Source organism: Liolophura sinensis, chromosome 3 (assembly GCF_032854445.1).
Source record: "Liolophura sinensis isolate JHLJ2023 chromosome 3, CUHK_Ljap_v2, whole genome shotgun sequence".
NCBI classification, from domain to species: Eukaryota; Metazoa; Mollusca; class Polyplacophora; order Chitonida; family Chitonidae; genus Liolophura; species Liolophura sinensis.
This window is the reverse complement of record NC_088297.1, coordinates 12,693,039-12,713,470: the sequence shown is the minus strand read 5'-3', so window position 1 is coordinate 12,713,470 and position 20,432 is coordinate 12,693,039. Positions and strand designations below refer to the sequence as shown.

General features: G+C 40.1%; 1 protein-coding gene across 1 annotated transcript in view; it reads left to right on the top strand.

Annotated features, from left to right (window-relative positions):
- The first annotated feature begins 16,732 nt into the window (after positions 1–16,732).
- LOC135464107 (uncharacterized) overlaps positions 16,733–20,432 on the top strand; it is a 4,684-nt gene continuing 984 nt past the window's right edge. Inside the window, exons 1-4 of the mRNA XM_064741597.1 lie at positions 16,733–16,868; positions 17,403–17,600; positions 18,189–18,425; position 20,432. The exon at position 20,432 is cut by the window's right edge and continues 984 nt beyond it. Coding sequence (XP_064597667.1) covers positions 17,480–17,600; positions 18,189–18,425; position 20,432 — 359 coding nt within the window. The 5' untranslated portion in view covers positions 16,733–16,868; positions 17,403–17,479. The remainder of the gene's footprint in view (positions 16,869–17,402; positions 17,601–18,188; positions 18,426–20,431) is intronic.

The following is a 20,432-nucleotide window of genomic DNA, read 5'->3' as shown; positions in this document are numbered from 1 at the left end:
TGCAGTTCGGTGGAACGGCTGGACATAGTTAATGTAATGCGAAACCCAGCTTCTCAACATGAATTTAATTCAAAATGAAAGGACTCACATATGAACAGGAGTCTGGCCGCTAACCTGCAAATCTCGTTCAAGATGTGATTTGGCCTTACATATCTGATAACCTGTGGATGGTCGTGGGTTTCCCCCAGGCTCTGCCACCATAATGCTGGCCACCATCGTATAAGTGAAATATTCTTGAGTACGGCGTAAAACACCAATCAAATAAATAAATACATGTCTGATAGGCCAGTAATGGGGAATCTTCTTATCCAAGCAATATGGTCCTGAGCTGTGTAGACCTATCTTTTTGATGACGTTTTGTGTGAAAACTGGTTATATAGTACACATTTAATGCAGGAAAACAATAGCCAATCCCCCTTAGAATCATGTCTCCCATTCGTGGTAAATGGTACTCCATTGAACTGAATAGGGGGCCCCATACATGTACACGTCTACCCTAATTTTTCAACCTTTTCGAGCATGTCTATGGTGGAAATTTTGAAACATTCTCATAGAGAAATCTGGGGTTAACAGAAATAATTTGCACTGATTTATGAAGCTTGTATCTTAAATGATACAAACTTATCCTTTTGAAGTCATTTTCTTAGTAATTGTGTTTTAGTGATTTTTTTTTCTAGAAAAATGTGTTTTAGTGATTTTTTTTTTTTTTTTTTGCTTGGTGTTATATGCCGTACTCAAGAATATTTCACTTATACGACGGCGGCCAGCATTATGGTGGGTGGAAACCCACGACCATCCGCAGGTTGCTGACAGACCTTCCCACGTACGGCCGGAGAGGAAGGCAGCATGAGCTGGTCTTGAACTCACAGCGACCGCATTGGTGAGAGGCTTCTGGGTCATTACGCTGCGCTAGTGCGCTAACCGACTGAGCCACGGAGGCCCCGGCTGCTTTAGTGATTTAAAGTAACTGGATAATGTTGGATGCGTGTAGTAAGGTGGACTATAAAGGAAGAGGTGGCATTGGGGAAAGCTAATATACTGGTCATGTTAAAATAAGGCCTGGGAGTGAAAAGGGAGCACTTTGTGCCGGGGTTTATTTATAGTATACTGTTATGCTAAGTAATCCAAAATAATTAACTGTTGCCGTTTTTTTTTTTTTTATGTCATTACCCTGTACTGTTAGACTTGTGCTAATATATTGTTTGAACTTACATGTAGCGGATAGGTGAGAGAAACAGTTACTGGTTTTGAAATGCATGATCTCGTTAGAAATTTCAAAGGTACAAAGTACAAGCACCAGCATTTGTGTTATGTTTGATGGAACCGTTAACTTGGTGTATTACATAGTACATTAGTATCATCTGTTACATACTTTAACATTTTGACTAGAGCTGTATTGAGTGCATGATAAAAAAAAAGTTTTATAAAACATATTTTTTGAGAAACTGCAAGTATCGCGCCGTGAACTGTGATTGTAGATGTATGCTGTTTACACAGTCTTGAGACAAAATGTTGGCCAAGAAATCTGCTAAATTGTCTTTTTAGAGTCTTTGATAAACCATTGTTAAATTATTTTCCAAGGAATTAGTTACTTCATACGCACACACACACACACAATCAAGTGTGTCCAAAAATTGCTTTGGATTTTACTCAAGCATCTTCAACATGCAGACGATAAATATGACAGTTTGAAGCAAACTTTACATTGTTGACCTGTGTAGTGAAAGATCGCCCTTAGTGCTTTCAGGCTAACTCCAGTAGAACAAAGGATGATGACGCGATCAGTAAGGGAATTTCAAGTTGGAACTCTTTTGTCGTCAAAGGTGAAAACAGTCCTGCTGTGCCGTATGAATGGTGAAAGGTGTTAAGCAACCTTGTTGAAATTGATTTACCGATCACCTGTCTCACCCTTTTCCAGAGGCTCAAATGACACCTGTTTCCTTTAGGAACCTCTCCAGTTCACAAAACGTTCAGATTCTCAATTTTCTCTTTCACTCGTCTACTATAAGTTACTTGTTATAACACCTTTTACAGACACCCATGTTATTCTGTAAGGCGGATCGTAGTTAGAGACCACGTGATCTCCTTAGTAACAAACGGCATGATCGAAAAAAACGGTCCTCCCAACGTTATCTCATATTTTTTGAATCGCAGTCAGCGATGTTGTATCGGTTGGATTTGTATAATTTTCAGCTTTCCAGATAGCATGAGTATTTCTGCAGAGCTTACGTGATGTTGTTTTGAACAGCTAGGCCTTACTGGTCGCTAGCAAAGTGGCAAAAAGTGACCTTTCAGCGGCCATTTGTCTTCGACTCGAAAGGCTGGTCACGTGATCCCCAACTTCCGATTGGTCTTACAGAATGGTGAATGGGATCAAAGACAGTTGCCTAACATTTTTGACACGTCACATGAACATACTATTTTCCTCACTACTAAGAACTCTATGCCCACTTAACGTCAGTGTCACGACCGGCAAACACAAATTATAAAAGAAGGTCGCGAGACCCAAAAGGCGCCATATAATTTTCTCTATTTCTCTATAAATACTTAATGCACACGCAATCTCTTTTGGGCGAGGTATGTACCAGGGGATTTTAAGGGAGGAATGTTGATTATAGAAGTAATAGGCGGGATAGCTGTTTCCAGTACGCATGCTCGAGATTTCATCGCTGCGGGACAAACAAATCCACGTGACTGTTTTAAAGTGATATGAGTTGACCATGACAGTTACTCATAGCTCAGCAAAATCCACGTATTTTATTCTCTTCCTTTCGACATCTAAGACTTTATATGAGTTCGAGGACAGTTTCAAGCCGAACATTTAGAAGGGTACATTTTAAGAGTTGAAATCTGGGCTGTCGTCGAAGACTGTAATGCTGTACCATAGGCGTAAATGGTCACGTTCTTTTGTTTATTCCACCTGTGACACGTTACACACGTGTACTGAGGCACCACTCGAAACAGCTGTCAGGCTTATAGTGGACAGATTTGATTTAAATCCCAGCATGGTGCTCATTGGGATGAGTGATGTGTGACGTAACAGCTTTGGTCAGAATTACTTCAAAGGTTCGCCATTAGAATCCCTTTTGAGGCTTAAGTGAAAACGAAAGTCCTGCTCTACAAACTGCAGTGGTGCTATATGTATGTTAAACAACGTTTGCCATGGACTTTCTAGTTAATACAAGATGTACACTCGTAATGTAATGCTATCGTTAATGGGGTTCTCTGGCCATCTACCAAGGGAGGCAAATCTTGCAAAACAGCATTTCCTCTGCCTATGTGAATAACAATGTCAACTTGGATTATTCATGGTCACGTGTTATGTCATTGAAATCACTGGTGGTGTTATTCATGTATGGATAGAAGACTGAAGATCTGCTTAGGTGTGTAGAGGGACGGAGAATCTCAATGTCTGTGTTGTTTGTCCGCGGTACTTCATTTACGGCTATTTATGTTTTATGTTTGGTTTTGTTTTTATAACCAAGTGTACATCAGGGCTCCACTTCAGACATAATATCACTTCGCATGGTCCATACTTCATCGATTTGTTCACACATTTGGTTTACTTATTATACCACACGTTGTATCGTCTGGTCAACTCGGCCCTATGTTATCTTCCTTGGGAATCAATTTAAGGTAATCCGATATGACTTTTGTTATGAAAATGTATAATTATTGTCGGTGCATTTTTGAATGCAAAAGGAAGCATTAGTCAAAAATAAAAACACAAAAAGGCGCCGCTAGAATTCCACCGGCGGTTTCGCACATTGGCTATGTGATGTTATGGTTGTAGTATTTCGCGCCGTCGTACTTAAAGTATAGACCTGGCGATGACAACCTATCATTTAGGTTACTTCTATTTAAGGTACATTTATCACTTAATATATAGCTTTAAGGGAGAGTTAACCCACCTGTTTCGATCATGTGAGTTAGGGTAAGAATATAGACTTTACAAATATGTTGCACTGAATGGGTAGCGGTGTAAGACAAAATAACAAATGAACTGATAAAAATAAAAATGTATTTGTACAGATATGCTTTAAAAATAAACTTAAAATCTGAAAACATCTCATCTTTGTGTTTTACATCCTTCCCTTGATCAGTCTGGCGGTTGAAGCACTGGAGCCTTCTGCGGATGAACACCATTTTGATAGTAACGTAATGAACTTAATTACTAAACCTCTATTAGCATACTTCCTCATGCGTCGATCTCCACATTTGGATTAGATCACTGCAACCACTAGGAAATTTTGTACAGAAATCTCGAATAACGCCGAGGTCACTGAGGCCACGGTGATAAGACAGGAAGAGATGTCAGAAAAAAAAAAATCCGCCTCAGCTATTGTATCTAATAATACTACTCATGTATTTACTTTACGTAGTGTATGTACAACATGATTCTAACCAAAAACTTAAAATGTTAATTAGATAGTTCCGCGGGAGGACACAAGTGATAAGGCTTAGCATCTCACAGGCTTTAAAGTTCAAGCGTGTCTAGTGGTCGCATTTGTGTAAAGCGAAAGGTACATAGTGACGCATGTGCTATGAGGAGTATGGCCTATGCCCCATTAGTACCGGCCTTGAACAGGGAATTGTAGCTTCTTTTAGCTCACGCTGTTAGTTCACCACGGTAATGCCACGTTCTCTTTCGCGTGGCGACTGCATTCGCCCGACCCTGGACTGAACTGAACACCGCATTTTGTTTGACCCTATTTACAAGTTAGCTTATAATAAGACGTCTCCCAGTGAAACCTTTTCACACATATCTTCACTCACATGTTGTTTCTACAAGTATATATGAAACTTTTGTTATCGTGTGATTTCAAGTCTGTGGTGCATAGTTAAGACGAATACTGGAATTGATCACAATACTTGGCTATTTCGCTCTAAAACTTGATTGGTCGAAGCTTACTATTTAGCTAAATTTAGCTAATTATTCCGAATTAACGGGACTCGAACTACCCAACAAAGATGCCGGAGTCAACCGTGAGGAGATAAAGGATATGACCATTGATATATCGAGAATGTGTTTATGGGATCTTGATAAGGAATTTCCAGCTTTCCAGCTCTCCATTGTCTGTAGTTCCTGGTGATAATAAACGGTCGATGACGCTAGTATGGCCGTGTGCGCATTCTGACGTCCGCTGAACACAAATTGTCTTCCAACAATATGAAGTTTCGCCACAGTATGGCCGCAATATTTGCTGAAGTGGTGGTAAGTCACAACCATTCATTCTTTCATTTCATCAGTATTACTTGAACGTATATGGTACGTCCCAGCTGTTAAGTTGGGGAATTTAACAGGTGCTGGTGGTTTACCCAGTTTTCTCCAGCGACAAAACTGACAGGTATGGTATATGCGAAGACACTTTGAGTACCGGTATGGAGTTTAAGCAACAATCAAGCAAGTTGTCTACGCTGGTAATGTGGTAGACGCCTTCACCGTTTGATGTATGTGTGGAAGTCTCTCTGAAATTTTTTTCTAAAATTTGTAGAAATATACAAAAATCAGTATAACGTGGGCGAGTGAACGGAAATGGCTGTTTCAGTCAACCATCTTTTCGTACACATATTTAGTGATATTGAAGTGAATCGGAAATTTTTTCGATGAATTATGCACTGAGCAGACGAGTTGTACAAGGCAAACAAGCCCGGCCCGAAATGTGACAGAAAATGCAGTTGTTAAAACTCGACATTTTAGTTGATCCGAAAATTGCAGTGATTAAAAGTTGCATCTTCAGGGAAATGGAAAAGTGGCCGAAAATCGCTGTTGTTGACACTTGATTTGTAAGAAGTTTGGAAGTGTGTGACCAAACGTTGTTCTTGTTGAATGCTGTGCAGGAAATGAAAGTAAAAGAAGCTGACGGCTTGAATACGCGCATGACAAACAGACAATTGACTTTGATCATTCTTTCTGTACTTACAAACATGATAGCCTTTGTCGTGTAAATAAAAACTGGCTGCGGTTTCATGACAATGAAATACGTCCACGTGTAAGATAAGATACTTATCGAATCACGGTATATAGGAACACCTTAACTTTGACTTTATTGGAAATCCATTCAGAGTGGAAACGGTTCACATTTCAAACGCTCTGTCGATCATTGGAAATGAATTTGCCGTCTTTGTGGGTATTGTCCTGCTCATGCATATTATATTTACTGCTATGGATTGAATTGTATATACAAACCCCCAGCATGTTTAGACTACAACAGTAGGCCTACAGAATGTGCGGAGCTCGCCTCGCCCTGACAATCTGCTCTGCATGCTGATCTTGACTGCTCCGAATTTACGAGTTCTCCTTTTGACCAAGCTGACTCGTATTTGCATTTTACGGATCAATAAGTGTTTATATTACTCTCGTCTGCACAATAGACCGGACTATTTTGGTTTTCAGGTTCTGCTATAAGGGAGCAAACAGGTCAAGTACAGCGCGGCATAAATTGAAATTTAATAGCGTCAGTTTTGGTGGCATTGTTTGAGTGCGCGAGAGCTAATATAGGGCTGTCGTTGACATGTCGTGACATTCTCCACTGCCAGCAACGCCTCGTTGTTGCCTTGTTGTCAAGAAATTGACTGTATGTACATATGCCTTGGGCTATATAAGACCAAACGAGTTTGAGGAATTGACAGTTCGGTTTTTCGTCTTATGTGTCTGGCCGTTATTGAAGCTGGTAAGTGATAGATTGTATCATTATACATATGTTTGATCGTATCGTTATAGTTAATATTTTATTTAATAAATATATATAATTACATATATATATAATCTATAGTTAATATATAGTTAATATCCTTCAAAATTTTTAACCATGAACGAAAGTTATTGGTTGTATTTCTTCAAGTTTTAAGGGTTTTCCCAAGAACGCTTCAGAGAAAATGAGTACAGAACTTTCACTGCACACCAGTTTTTCGTCACTGAACGCCACTGTACGGTCACTACAAGAAACAACACAGCAGCAATGCGGTACTGATCATGTCACTGCGCTGCACTATTCTGTCGGTACACAACACGCACGAAACAACATGGTACGGTACGATCAGTGCACGATGCTGTACGACCACTGGTCGGTACTGTACGGTCATTATTCGGTACTGCACGGTCACTTCAGGTACTGCATTTATTTATTTGGTTGTTGTTTTACGCTGTATTCAAGAATGTTTCACTTATGCGACGGCGGCCAGCATTATAGTGGGAGGAAACCGGGCAGGGCCCGGGGGAAACCCACGACCATCCGCATGTTGCTGAGAGACCTTCCCAAATAACAGGTAGTGTACAGCCACCGCATGACATTGTACTGTAAGATCGTGGTATTGTATTCTCAATGTACGGTTATATTAAGGTCGGCGTGCAGTACTTTACTGCCGCTACACCATGATGTACGGTGTCTGCAAGGTGATCTATGGCTATTTCACTGACACTGCTCGGTGCTGTACGGTCACTAGACGGTACTGTAGATCACTACACGGTGCTGTACCTCACTGCACCGTAGTGTAAGTCACTGCGCGGTACTCTGCGGTCACTGCACTGCCTCTGTTCAGTGATGTACGGTTACTGCATTGCCCCCGCTGGGTGCTGCACGGTCACTATACAAAATGCTGTGATGACAATACAGCATTTCTTAGTAATTCTGGATCAGTGAAGTCTGATAAATTGCAATGAACACCACTGCAGTTTTTTTGGACCTAATTCTGCTTGGGCCATAGCGCTGGGGAGTGTGTAAATAGCCACTATTTATGCATTTACATGAACAGTTAGAATAAAACCATGACTGAGGTCTGTGTGTGCACCTTTTGGTGCGCGGTTCTGTGTGTACCAGCATACTGAGCAGCATTGAAGTTTATGTCATGTGATAATGTGACAGTGTTATGCAAGTACTTGACACCTTTATGCATAATGGCAAAAAAAGGAAAAAAAAAAAAAACACTGATATGAAGTACATAAGATGAAAGACCATTAAACATTGTTTATACAAATAGTTCGATTTTTTTTCGAATTTGTTCAACCTAGAAAAATACATTTGAAACTTCAGATTCTACGGTGGCCAATTCTGACCATATCGGGGCCAGTGACGTTACAGGTCTTTGCCACTTAACACATACCCTGCTAGATTTCACCATTCAGAATGCATGTGCACGTAGAGAGGTACGGGTGCATTCAACGAATGGACCATTAAAGAACTATATTCAGGAAAAAATATGGATAAGATATTCTATGGGTAACTGCAGACGTTTTAAAACCGTTTTAGTCGTTTGGAAAAAAATTGAAAAATATAAATAAATAAAATAAGGATAAAACAAAAATATTTACTTGGACAATGGTTAATGGTCTTTAATCTGGCATATACTTCATTTTACTGTTTTCTTTCCGTTGAGATAATGATGCAGATCATACTACATATCGTATAATACTTTATATGGAGAGACAGATATATATATATACATGAATATGTTTTAGGCTTATGTTAAACCTCTGATTAAAACTCTGATGGATGTAGTGTTCGCCGTCTGTGACTGTCTACCGACTACGACAGTTCTTGACTGTTTTAAACGCCATGCCGCCAAAATATGGCGGATGTAGCTTAGAACCCCAGTCATTCATTGTAACAGCCATATACTAGTAACAGGCGCATGCGCTGTTTGAGTTCTTATCTTAGAATATTTCGCACCTTGTCTCAAGGCGGTCTGGGTGTTTTGGTTGAATGGAGTGTTCTGTGTTAATCACAAAAACATAGACTGTACTGTACAACTGCCCTTAGCAATTCTGTGGAACTTGGCGTGGTGCCCGGGTTTTTGTTGACAAAGAAGTATCTGTGTGATATTGATTCCCCTGGGGTGTGGCTGACGCGTTTGAAGCCAAAGCTTGCCTGTTCTTTTTTTGTTATTGTACCTTCGCTTTAAAGTAAATGATTATCGATAATTTAAACACCTGTCATAAGAAAGATTAACGACACCAATGCCTGAAAAAACCTTCACCTATTTTTTAGATTTGCAGGGTTTTTTTTTTTACCAAAATATATATTCAATTAGTTAAATGATATCCATTGCATAAAGACATATTTGACCTAAAATGTGACGTTAAGGCATATTATGGCTCGTAGGACATAAGTGGTAGCAAGTATATGTTGTTTTCAGACTAGGCTTTCCAAGTTTGAACCTCTGAGATCATGACATGCGCACTATCTCGAAGTTTTAAATTTTACATCTGGTAAAACAAATCTCTTCATGCAATCAGTCTATACAGGAAAATGCTGTGTAATTCTGTGACGGTCCCTTATTACTCACATATCTCGTGTTCTCTAGATTCTTGATTGAGTAAACCACCAAACGAGTGGTAACATGGAAGGGATTTCATTGACTGTCATTACTTTATTTGAGTAGAATGAAAAAAATATATCCTGATGTCGCAGCGGGAGAGCAATTTTCTTCAGAGACTGATTAACATATGGGACCTCACTATTACCATTCTAAATGTTGAGCAGTTGTACTTCCGGTGACCATTAAAATATCTCACTGACTATTCAGATATTATAACTCTGTGTGTTCGTTTACAATCGTATGGATGTGTTTACAGGGCTCTAAAGTATAGAAAACATAGGCTGAGAATAATGTAAGATGTTTGTGCGATTCAATTATGAACTCGTATGAATGCGTTTTGAATATGAGGCAAACACATTTATGTAGCTAGAAAGAACTAGCCCGGACTTTTGTGAGCTTACTTGAGAAGTTTACTTGGGAAGTTTCTTCAATGTTTTGAGTATTCAACTAACACCTTGCAAAATACAACAGTATACATCAGCACAAATAAGAAACAGGTGCTTTTAATACCGACAAAGGGAATATCAGTTAAAATGCGAAGTGCATGACCTAAAATTTACTTTGTATATACAGTATCCTAAATGGTTAAAAGAGATACACTTAAATTCTTTTACTACAATATTGCCAGGGGCCTCCGTGGCCGAGAGGGTTAGCGTGCCAGCGTGGCGCAATGACCCAGGCGCCACCAATGCGATGGCTATGAATTCAAGTCCATATTGCCTTTCTCTCCGCCGTTCGTGGAAGATCTTCTAGCAACCTGCGGATGTTTGTAGGTTTCACTTTTACATCCAAATTTTCCTTAGCTGTGGAATGAGTACTATACACAGTAGAGGCTTTCCGTTCACAACGGTCATCGCTCTAGTGTTTTAAACGATACGAACCTATCTTGTCCTCCAGGGCTACATGGGAGAACTCTAGGTCAGTCGATTTTAACGCCATTTTTACTGTATTAAAGAAATATTCTTTTTAAACTGGGGAATCGGTGCAGACATTTCTATATTTGATCTCGCAAATACCGTTACAGTAGAAAACCTCTTTACTGAATATCTAACGTAACCTGTGATTCACACGGACTCCAAACTTTTGACGCCACTTGGTCGTGTCCTGTTACCGTAAGCTTTCCCATGTATCTAAAAGCTAAACACGAGGCAATAAGTCAAAAATGACAAGTGATTACATTACACTTCAGTCGTTTCCTGCCGCCAGACAGCTGTTGTAAACGTGTCACTTTTGCAAACACGCTACTATTGCAGTATCTCATATGCTCTATTCCAGTTCCGGGAAAATCTTGTCAGAGCGAGTTAGGGGTAACAAACAGGGGCCGGGGAAAGCCTGTCACTTTACACTGTTAGTAAATCACCATTTGTGGACTGAATCCTGCTCCTGTATTCCGTATGTATCAACAATTATCAGATGCTTTTTATATTTACTTATTTATTTATTTGACTGGTGTTTTACTCCGTGCTCAAGAATATTTCACTTATACGCACATGTAACTGGGAGGAAACCAGTATGACAGGACTTGAACTCATGGCAACCGCATTGGCGAGAGGCTCCTGAGTCATTGTTCTGTGCTAACGCAAAAAAACCCACGACCATCCGCAGGTTGCTGCCAGCTTTTTATATTCAGATGCATAGTTAAATAAGGGTCAAAATAAATAATAATGAAGTGGAACAACTCTCATCTATGATCTCGCGAGATTTCCGTGGAACTGGTATATGGTTTGTTGCACGACAAGGTCTACGTTACATGTGGATTTCTGTGTAACTCATCTCTGAAATTCCATATCGAATGGTCATGGTCAGATCTAATGATTGATTGAATGGTTGACTGATTGATTGGGGTTGTTGCTTAACGCCACTCACGAGATTTTTTTCCATCTATAAGAAGACGGTTAGTTTTATGGAAGGAGGAAACCGAAGTACCCCGATGAACCACTGCCAATTGGCAAGTTATTAACTTTCGTACGTGTGACGTAGAGAAATGCGTGCTGTTTTGCTGCGAAACAAGCCACTTTCAGCAAACGTTAGACTGCTCTGATGGCACCACGAGTGGTCATCGATTGCTTATTGTCACCAAATAGACTCCTGGCAATAGGCTGACAAATCCAAAGAGTACGGCCGCATCGTTTTCACCTAATAGTGACTAAACTATGGTGCTATAAGCATTTGCATGAAAAGCTAGAATAAAACCCAACTGGGGTAAACTGACAAAGAGCCGTATTTCACCGGTTACCTGACCATTTGCCAGTTATCACACTCTCGCAGCTGCTTTGGCTTTACTCTCTGCGTTATACGTGTTTAATTATATCTGTCAGTTTTAACGGTTGGGCCCATGGACATGGACTCCAAAACTGTCTGATTAGTATTCTGATGTGTGAGGAGGATTGTTCATGTATAGCCCTGACATTGTCCATGAATCCTGCTGAGACCATCGATCCGCATGTATACATACATAGCGCGTTGCTCAGCGAGACTTTATATTTCTATCAACGTCTCTATACAAACGACTGGATTTAACCCACATATATTGAGGACTATACACACATGCCCTTAACTGACCGCTTCCACTCCACGGTTTACCACTATTATATACTAATGGAAAAAAGTAACTGTGCATCACAGAAAATGGGACAAAACAAAAGATGTTTGAAAAGTTATAAACCTAACCGTCAATAAACATTTAGCCAAACATTTTTCATGAAATGTCATGTCACGTATCGCGCGTGGCACGTGCACTTCGTGTATAATGACATAACTCACATTCTGCATGATGTTTGACACATGAAGTTCACACACCTGATTTCGAAAATTGAACAACTGTTGATTATTCTTTAGCTTCTAAATGTTGTGGAAAACACGTTAACTTCAACATAAACTGTGCGTACAACATGCCACGGCTTACAGAAAATCAGCGTCTCCGCGCCGTGGGTATGCTGGAGACTGGAATGGCCCAGAATGAAGTTGCCAGACATTTTGGTGTCCATCGAAACACGATATCCTCTCTATGGCGACGTTTTCAACAGAATGGGAACACGAGAGATTTGCCCCGGTCCAGCCGTCCACGTGTGACGTCACGTCAGCAAGACAACCATATTCGGCTGACCCATCTAAGGAATCGATTCCAGAGTTCCAGTTTGACTGCTCGGACCATTCCTGGCTTACGCCCAATCAGTTCCAGGACTGTACGGAACCGCCTGCGGGAGCGCAACATTCGGCCCAGACGTCCCGCCATACGTCCGATTTTGCTCCAACGTCACCGACAGGCACGTCTTGTCTGGTGCAGACAACATCTACGGTACAGGAGACAAGATTGGGATGGTGTTCTGTTCACTGACGAGTCGAGATTTCATCTGGACAGCTTAGATGGCAGGGCAAGGGTGTACACACGTCCTGGTGAACAGTATGCTGACGCGTGCGTTGTTCAACGTCCAGTGTTTGGTGGCGGCAGCGTTATGGTATGGGAAGGCATCACATCTCATGGGCGGACCCAACTTGTCATTGTGAATGGCAATCTGACAGGCCTGAGTTACAGGGACGAGATCATTCTGCAAGCGTTCATTCAAGGACATGGACGTAACATCACATTTCAGCAAGATAATGCCCGTCCACATGTCGCTCGTGTTGTGACGGATTTCTTGAGACAGCACAACATTCCGGTACTCCCTTGGCCAGCAGTTTCTCCTGACCTGTCCCCTATCGAGCACGCATGGGATGAAATGGAACGGCGATTACGTCAAGGCCCGAATCAGCCATTGACGTTAGGTGATTTCGGACAAATGTTGCTTCAGACATGGAACAACATTCCCCAAGCTTTCTTCACTCGCTTAGTGTCGTCTATGCGTCGTCGTTGTCAAGCCTGCATCAACGCCAATGGTGGACACACACGATATTGAGTTTGTGAACTGACTTTTGACACCACATCTCTTCGAGGGCGTGTCATGATACCTAGTGTCAAATCATAAAGATTTCGAGATTATCCTGTCAACAGTTAAACAGTGATTAAACAGAATACCAAATATCATATTCTTATCTTAATTCATTAGAACATGGCATAACTGCAGATGATGCACAGTTACTTTATTCCAGTAGTATATCTCAACGATCCGTTTGCGTGAGAAAGGTGTAACGGAGATGACAAGGAATATCTCCAGAGATATTTTAAAGTTGGAATAAGATCTGTAAACGCATGTGTTTATGATTACGGATTAGCAGACATACAGATGGATCGCCGACGTCACAGGAAACTTACTGGCATGATCGCGTACAGAATAAGGTAAATCCCACAAGATAATAAACACAGCAGCGTGGTTCGTACTTAGACGAAAGTCCTGTACTTTATTACACGTTAACAACTAAAGACGTTATTTTTCGTCTGGTTCACGATTGCACCTGTATGGCATCGACCGTCTTAATTCGCTCGGTGTCACAATGTTGTGTTACCTTCGTCTGACATGTGATAGATCCGTGTTTACTTGGACAGTATAGCAGTGAAGCGTGTCCAGCCTTTGATCGTGTGTCATTTGAAGCTAATCATGTATTTGTCAACCGAACTGACATATACACCCCTTACGACTATTGCCGTTGTGACGGGTGAGCGTTTGATGAACTTTACGTCATCAGTGAAGCTTGAGGACTATTGCCTTATACTTTGTCTGTTTATACTTTGTCTGGTTATACTTTGTCTGATCATACTTTGTCTGATCATACTTTGTCTGATCATACTTTGTCTTGGTATACTTTGTCTGGTTATACTTTGTCTGATCATACTTTGTCTGGCTATACTTTGCCTGGCTCTACTTTGCCTGGTTATACTTTGCCTGTATATATTTTGTCTCATTATACTTTGTCTGGTTATACTTTGCCTGATTATATTTTGTCTGGCTATACTTTGTCTGGTTATACTTTTTCTGGTTATACTTTGTCTGATGATACTTTGTCTGGTTATACTTTGTCTGGTTATACTTCATCTGATTATCTTTTGTCTGATGATACTTTGTCTGATGATACTTTGTCTGGTTATACTTTGCCTGGTTATACTTTGTCTGATCATACTTTGTCTGGTTATACTTTCATTATGCTTTTCTGATCATACCTTGTCTGGTTCTACTTTGCCTGGTTATACTTTGTCTGATTATACATTGAGTGGTTCTACTTTGTCTGGTTATACGTTGTCTGGTTCCACTTGGCCTGGTTATACTTTGTCTGATTATATTTTGTCTGATTATACTTTGTCTGGTTATACTTTGTCTGGTTATACTTTGTCTGATTATACTTTGCCTGATGATACTTTGTCTGATGATACTTTGTCTGGCTATACTTTGCCTGGTTATACTTTGTCTGATTATATTTTGTCTGATTATACTTTGTCTGATTATACTTTGTCTGGTTATGCTTTGTCTGGTTATACTTTGATTATACTTTGTCTGATTATACTTTGTCTGATGATACTTTGTCTGGCTATACTTTGTCTGGTTTCACTTTGCCTGGTTATACTTTGCCTGGTTATACTTTGTCTGGTTATACTTTGATTATACTTTGTCTGATCATACCTTGTCTGGTTCTACTTTTTCTGGTTCTACTATGTCTGGTTCTACTTTGTCTGGTTTTACTTTGTCTGATTCTACTTTGTCTGATTCTACTTTGTCTGATTCTACTTTGTCTGGTTATACTTTGCCTGGTTATACTTTGTCTGATTATACTTTGTCTGGTTATACTTTGATTATACTTTGCCTGGTTATACTTTGTCTGATTATATTTTGTCTGATTATACTTTATCTGGTTATACTTTGTCTACGATAACTTCGCACTAACCACTAGTCGAAGTTGAACGCATTACCCACGTACATAAAAAACAACGAACATACTTATGCAGATGTACTTGTCTACACCTAAAGAAGAAGTCTACGACAAACGAGAGCAATAACCCACGTTCAGATTTTGAACATAACAAAATTATACGTCAATACCCGCAGAGCTTTCCCCAGTTCACATGTACACGACAGATTAAAACATGCCAAGTTCTCAGGCATCAAAATATGCCAAAGATACATAGTAACACAGTCACATTTTATTCATCTCTTCTGTGAGACTATCGCTGTGAGTTCAAGTCCAGCTCAAGGTGGTTTCCTCTCCGGCCGTGCGTGGGAAGGTCTCTCAGCAGCCTCCGGATGGTCGTGGGTTTCCCCCGGGCTCTGTTCGGTTTCCTCCTACCATAATGCTCACCGCCGTCGTATAAGTGAAATATTTTGAGTATGGCGTAAAACACCAATGTAAAAAATAAATATTTATGTGGGAGTACGATCCATTGTAAACTCCATTCCGAATGTCTTTCAAAACGCAAACATTTTTGTGTATACTTTTAGACATAGAATGGAAGATAAAGTGATAGAACCAAAAGATGACTCACGTCCATTTTTCCAGAGAAAGAAAGGTAGGTTTAATCTATTTTTCACTGATGATGATGACACCAAAAGTGCCGTCTGTGCAATGAACGGAAAGTGACATGTGGATGGTCGTGGCTTTCCAGCTGGGCTGTGCCGGATTTAATCCAACCAGAATGCTTGTCGCTGTCGTATGGTTGATATATTCTTGAGTACGCGGCGTGAAACACCAATCAAATAAATAAGTAAATAAATTAATACATAAATAAATGAAAGAAAATCATTAATCAAAACTCTGAGGATTGGTAATATCTGCTGCATGATTAGGGAAACCTCAATGATATCAGCCCATATTCTAGAATGGTTATATCGTGGTATAGGCTGAGGTAAATGTGTAACATTTCGCTTCACCACATTGGGATTGTCTTGAAATTACCTGATTAATGCAAACATAAAAGTATGTTCTATGTATTTTATTGTGAAAAAGTTTTATCGAACCAGGTATTTCCACTCTCCAAGAAAATGTTGAATTTGACAGAAAGTCTGAGTGATGCTAGAATATGGTTATTGTAGCAGATTATTCCGTTCAATATATATAGCAGATATATTCTATTAGTTAAACATAGAAACACAATATTATGTTGAATATAACACAGTAATATTTAACAGAATTCATTTAACCATCACTCAGGCAACATACTTTCTTATAAAATTAAGAAATTATTTTTTGAGTGCACGTTATACATCGGTCATTTATTTTTCCTCTTTGTGATATTTTGTGGTAATTATATGCTTGAGATGTGCTTATAAATACACGCCGCTGTTTGGCATGGGTTTTCAAGAGCGCGGCCAGCAACCTGCGGATGGTCGTGGGTTTCCCCCGGTCTCTGCCGGGTTTCCTCCCACCATAATGCTGGCCGCCGTCGTATAAATGAAATATTCTTGAGTACGGCGTAAAACATCAATCAAATAAATAAATAAATAAATTCAAATGTGAAACTAAAGCAAAATAATCACAACTTATTAATTTAAAAGCTGCACGATGTAGAAGCTGGCGTAATTGCTCATCCTGGCCTCTGCTAGAGGACCACTGGCTGCACTGTGGTCGTTGGTTCGAAACAGACTCCGGCTGATTTGTATGCGGCTTTAAGTCAGGCGGTTTGCCAGGTAACTAACCACGTGCGTTGGTTTCATTAATGATCTGGATGGTTTCTGTCTCCTAGCTGTAAAATAACCTTGAGTAATAGGCGTTCAACACTAATCAGCTAAACAATATGATATTAAACTCACTTGCCTTCGAGATTAAATTTATGTCAAAGATTTGAGCTTAATATTCACACTGATTACAAAACTGAAAAAACAAAAGAAAAATTTGTAACATTATTTGCATTATTTTGATGTGATTGTTTGATGAATGCGATCGTAGCACAATATTTTGAGAAATCCACGCAAGTGACGTCTATTAAGCTGCAATTAACATAAATTTTCTTATTATCTAATTCTGTTTAAGCCATGATGCTAGAGGCATGTAATCTACTGCTATTTAAGTATTGACATATTAGAATAAAAACTGAGGTAATCTGAAACCGGTATCTGAAGCCGTATTTCACCCGGTATGTGTGACTATTTGCCAATTATCACACTGTCGTCGCTACTCTGGTTTTACTCTCCATGCTGTCATTATAATACACATTATTTCAGGTGAGATTGGCATCTACCTGGACGCGTATGACGCCACACCCGTCAAGCCACATGACTGGGGTTCACACCATTTCTTCATGGTTAATGTCATGGATAAACTGTACGAGTATCTACAAAGCGTTCACCTGTTCGCCATCAAAGGCGGCCTAGAAAAGAAAAACGTCCTGAGACATGTCATACTGGAGAGGTTTGAGAAAGGTGATCATGTTTAACCCCAATGGCCCGGTTGTTCAAAACTGTTTGAAGACTTGATACAAGATTTACAACATTTGGCTGGTGAGGCTGGCTGAAATCTAACAAAATAAATAGTGACTTAATACCAGTATTAGGTCATATGCTTTCGAACAACTCGGCCCTAGCCGCTAGAGTGTAAGTGGAAAATTTACAGGTGAAAGCATTCCCTATAACCTGGTCCCTTTTCATTGTTTTAATGCGGTGTTGTATCAGGTATTGAATATTTTGAGTAATACTAGACCACTGGCGTGTGATTCACATTACTGCAATTTAATTTTTACCTGATTTTTCTAAATCTAATAATGCTAAGAGGGCTGTACCTTGCTGTGTTTTAAGTATATACATGAACAGTCGGGACTGAGGTAAGTTGACAAGAGGACAGATTTCACCGGTAATACGTGTGACCATTTCCCAACTATCACACTGTCGGCGCTGCTCTTGTTTCACTCTCCATCCCATAGACTTTTATATTGAGTACCGCTTTAAACAACTAAATAACTAACTAAATAGGCCTAAAGTTTGTATGAAGTATTGAATGCCTTTTGCTCGTAGGCATTGTCCTGGCCGTGTCGTTTGACAACGTGGAGGCGCTGGAGAAGACATGGAAGCTTCACAATGACGATAAATTATCCGAAGCCTTCCAAGACATCGTGGTGACGTCAACGACCCTTGACCTCTGCCAGGCCAAGGTCATTTCTTTGCGCGCGAAACTGTGGGAAGACGAATACACACCGTGCAAAAGAGAAACTGCGTCCCGATCGAATAGCGTAGTCAGCATAGAAAGCCAAGGTAACTACTCGTCTTAGGTATTTCTCCATCATGGATTGGTACATGTATTTTTGGTGTTTATGCCCATGGCAAGTCGATTGTTGCTCATGGATTATCATTACGCTTGTTAAACTTCAGTATTATTCTTAACTACAAAAATAGTTTTCAGTTCTAAACTTACCTAAAGTGTTTTCATTTTAATATCTTGATTTGCCTTAGGATTTCATGACAAGCCTACCGACCTAACAGGTACCTGACAAACCTCTTGACCTAATATTTATTTATTTGAATGCCGTTTATGGCTATAGTCCCACTATAAAGCATCGCCGGAAACGGCGAGAACTGGATTCCAACACGAGATCTTTCTGGATAAGGGACCGATAGTCGCAACAACTAAGCCAGTTAGGCCCCTACTCCAGAACGTTCCATATATATTCAATATATCGAACATTCGAACAGAAGATCGAACATTCACGGCTAAGTAACTGGATAAGGATATAAACATGACACCTTTCCCTCAAGCAGTGTTTAATTTCACCTGCAGATTAACCTATATTCCATGGTATAAAGTAACAATCGTAATGATGACCGTACTGAGCAGCTACATTTATTTATTTGATTGGTGTTCAACATGGTGATATTTCACTTAGATGACAGTGATCAGGTATATGGGTGAAGAAAATTTAGCAGAGCTCGGCCACAAAAAAAAACAACAAAAAAAAACAAAAGAACAACAGCAATTAAAAATGAAGCCCCCCCCCCCCCCAAAAAAAAAGACCGACCTTCGCCAGGTACCTGACAAACCACCTGACGTAGAGTAGCAGCTGAATGGCGAGAGCTCGATTCGAACCTGCTACGGATTTGGTCAGGAGCCAGTGAGTTACGTCAAAACCTTTGCCAAATGAACCTCCACACTCCCGAAACGATCTCTTGGGAACATAACAACACGTTAATTCGAAAGTCTATTTTATTTCGTACTTGGTGCACTCAGTTAACCCAAACTGTCTGATTTCGGAAAACATCTAAGAGGCATTTGTAAATGTGTTTTAAGGGCTAAATGATTTATACCCATGGTACTACGTGGGATGTTAAAAATCTAAAGTGGTTTGTACCAGGCTCAGCTCTGTAGGCGATCGATATCGATAACAGGCAGGTTTTAAAGTCCAATATTTATTTATTTATTTAATTGATCGGTGTTTTACGTCGTACTCCAGAATATTTCATATACAAAAAAGCGCATAGCGTTATAACGCGGGAGAAACACTACCATCAACAGACCCTCTCACGTGCGACCGGGAAGGAAGCCAGGATGAGCTGGTCACAGCGATCTCAATGTTGTGAGGCCCGGTCTGGGTCAACGTGCTCCACTAGGACGATAACGTCTAGACCACAAAAACATAAATTATTCAGTGTATGACCCGCCACACAATGTATGTACAAGAAAGTGCAACTTGTCATGAAGTGAAATATTTCAAAAAGCCCTGTAGCCAATCGCCCTCTCAACAATGTTTGGGGTTTCTATATATTCCCTGGGGGCAAGTTATGGCCCAGCAGACGCAGGGGAGTGTTGATAAAACCACAGTCTGGGACAAGAAATACGTAAGATTCTTTCACCTCCATTGTTCCGGAAGTCTCGGTGCATGGCAACAAGCATTTAATAGCGCTTTTAGCAACGTCTAAAGTGGTCTTCCGACCAAGGAGTGCGTTCAAGGTCACGTGAGATACTCATGCAGTGGCTTTGCAATATGCTTAACCATCTGTGCGAAACATCAGTGAAAGATCGTAGTGAAAGATAACATTGCCAAGGCACGTGTGATACTCCTAGTACTTGGGCTTCTCCTACTCATGCACTGAGCTTCAAATGATTGAAATTATTTTGAACATGGTCTTTCTTGTCAATTAGTCATTAAGTTATTCAAGTAATTAATCGATCACTCCTTGTATAACCAGTAACGGAAGTATTTCGCCGAAAAATTTTGTTCTTAAGTTTATCAAAGGTTTGTTATTTATCGGTATTTATATTTCAGA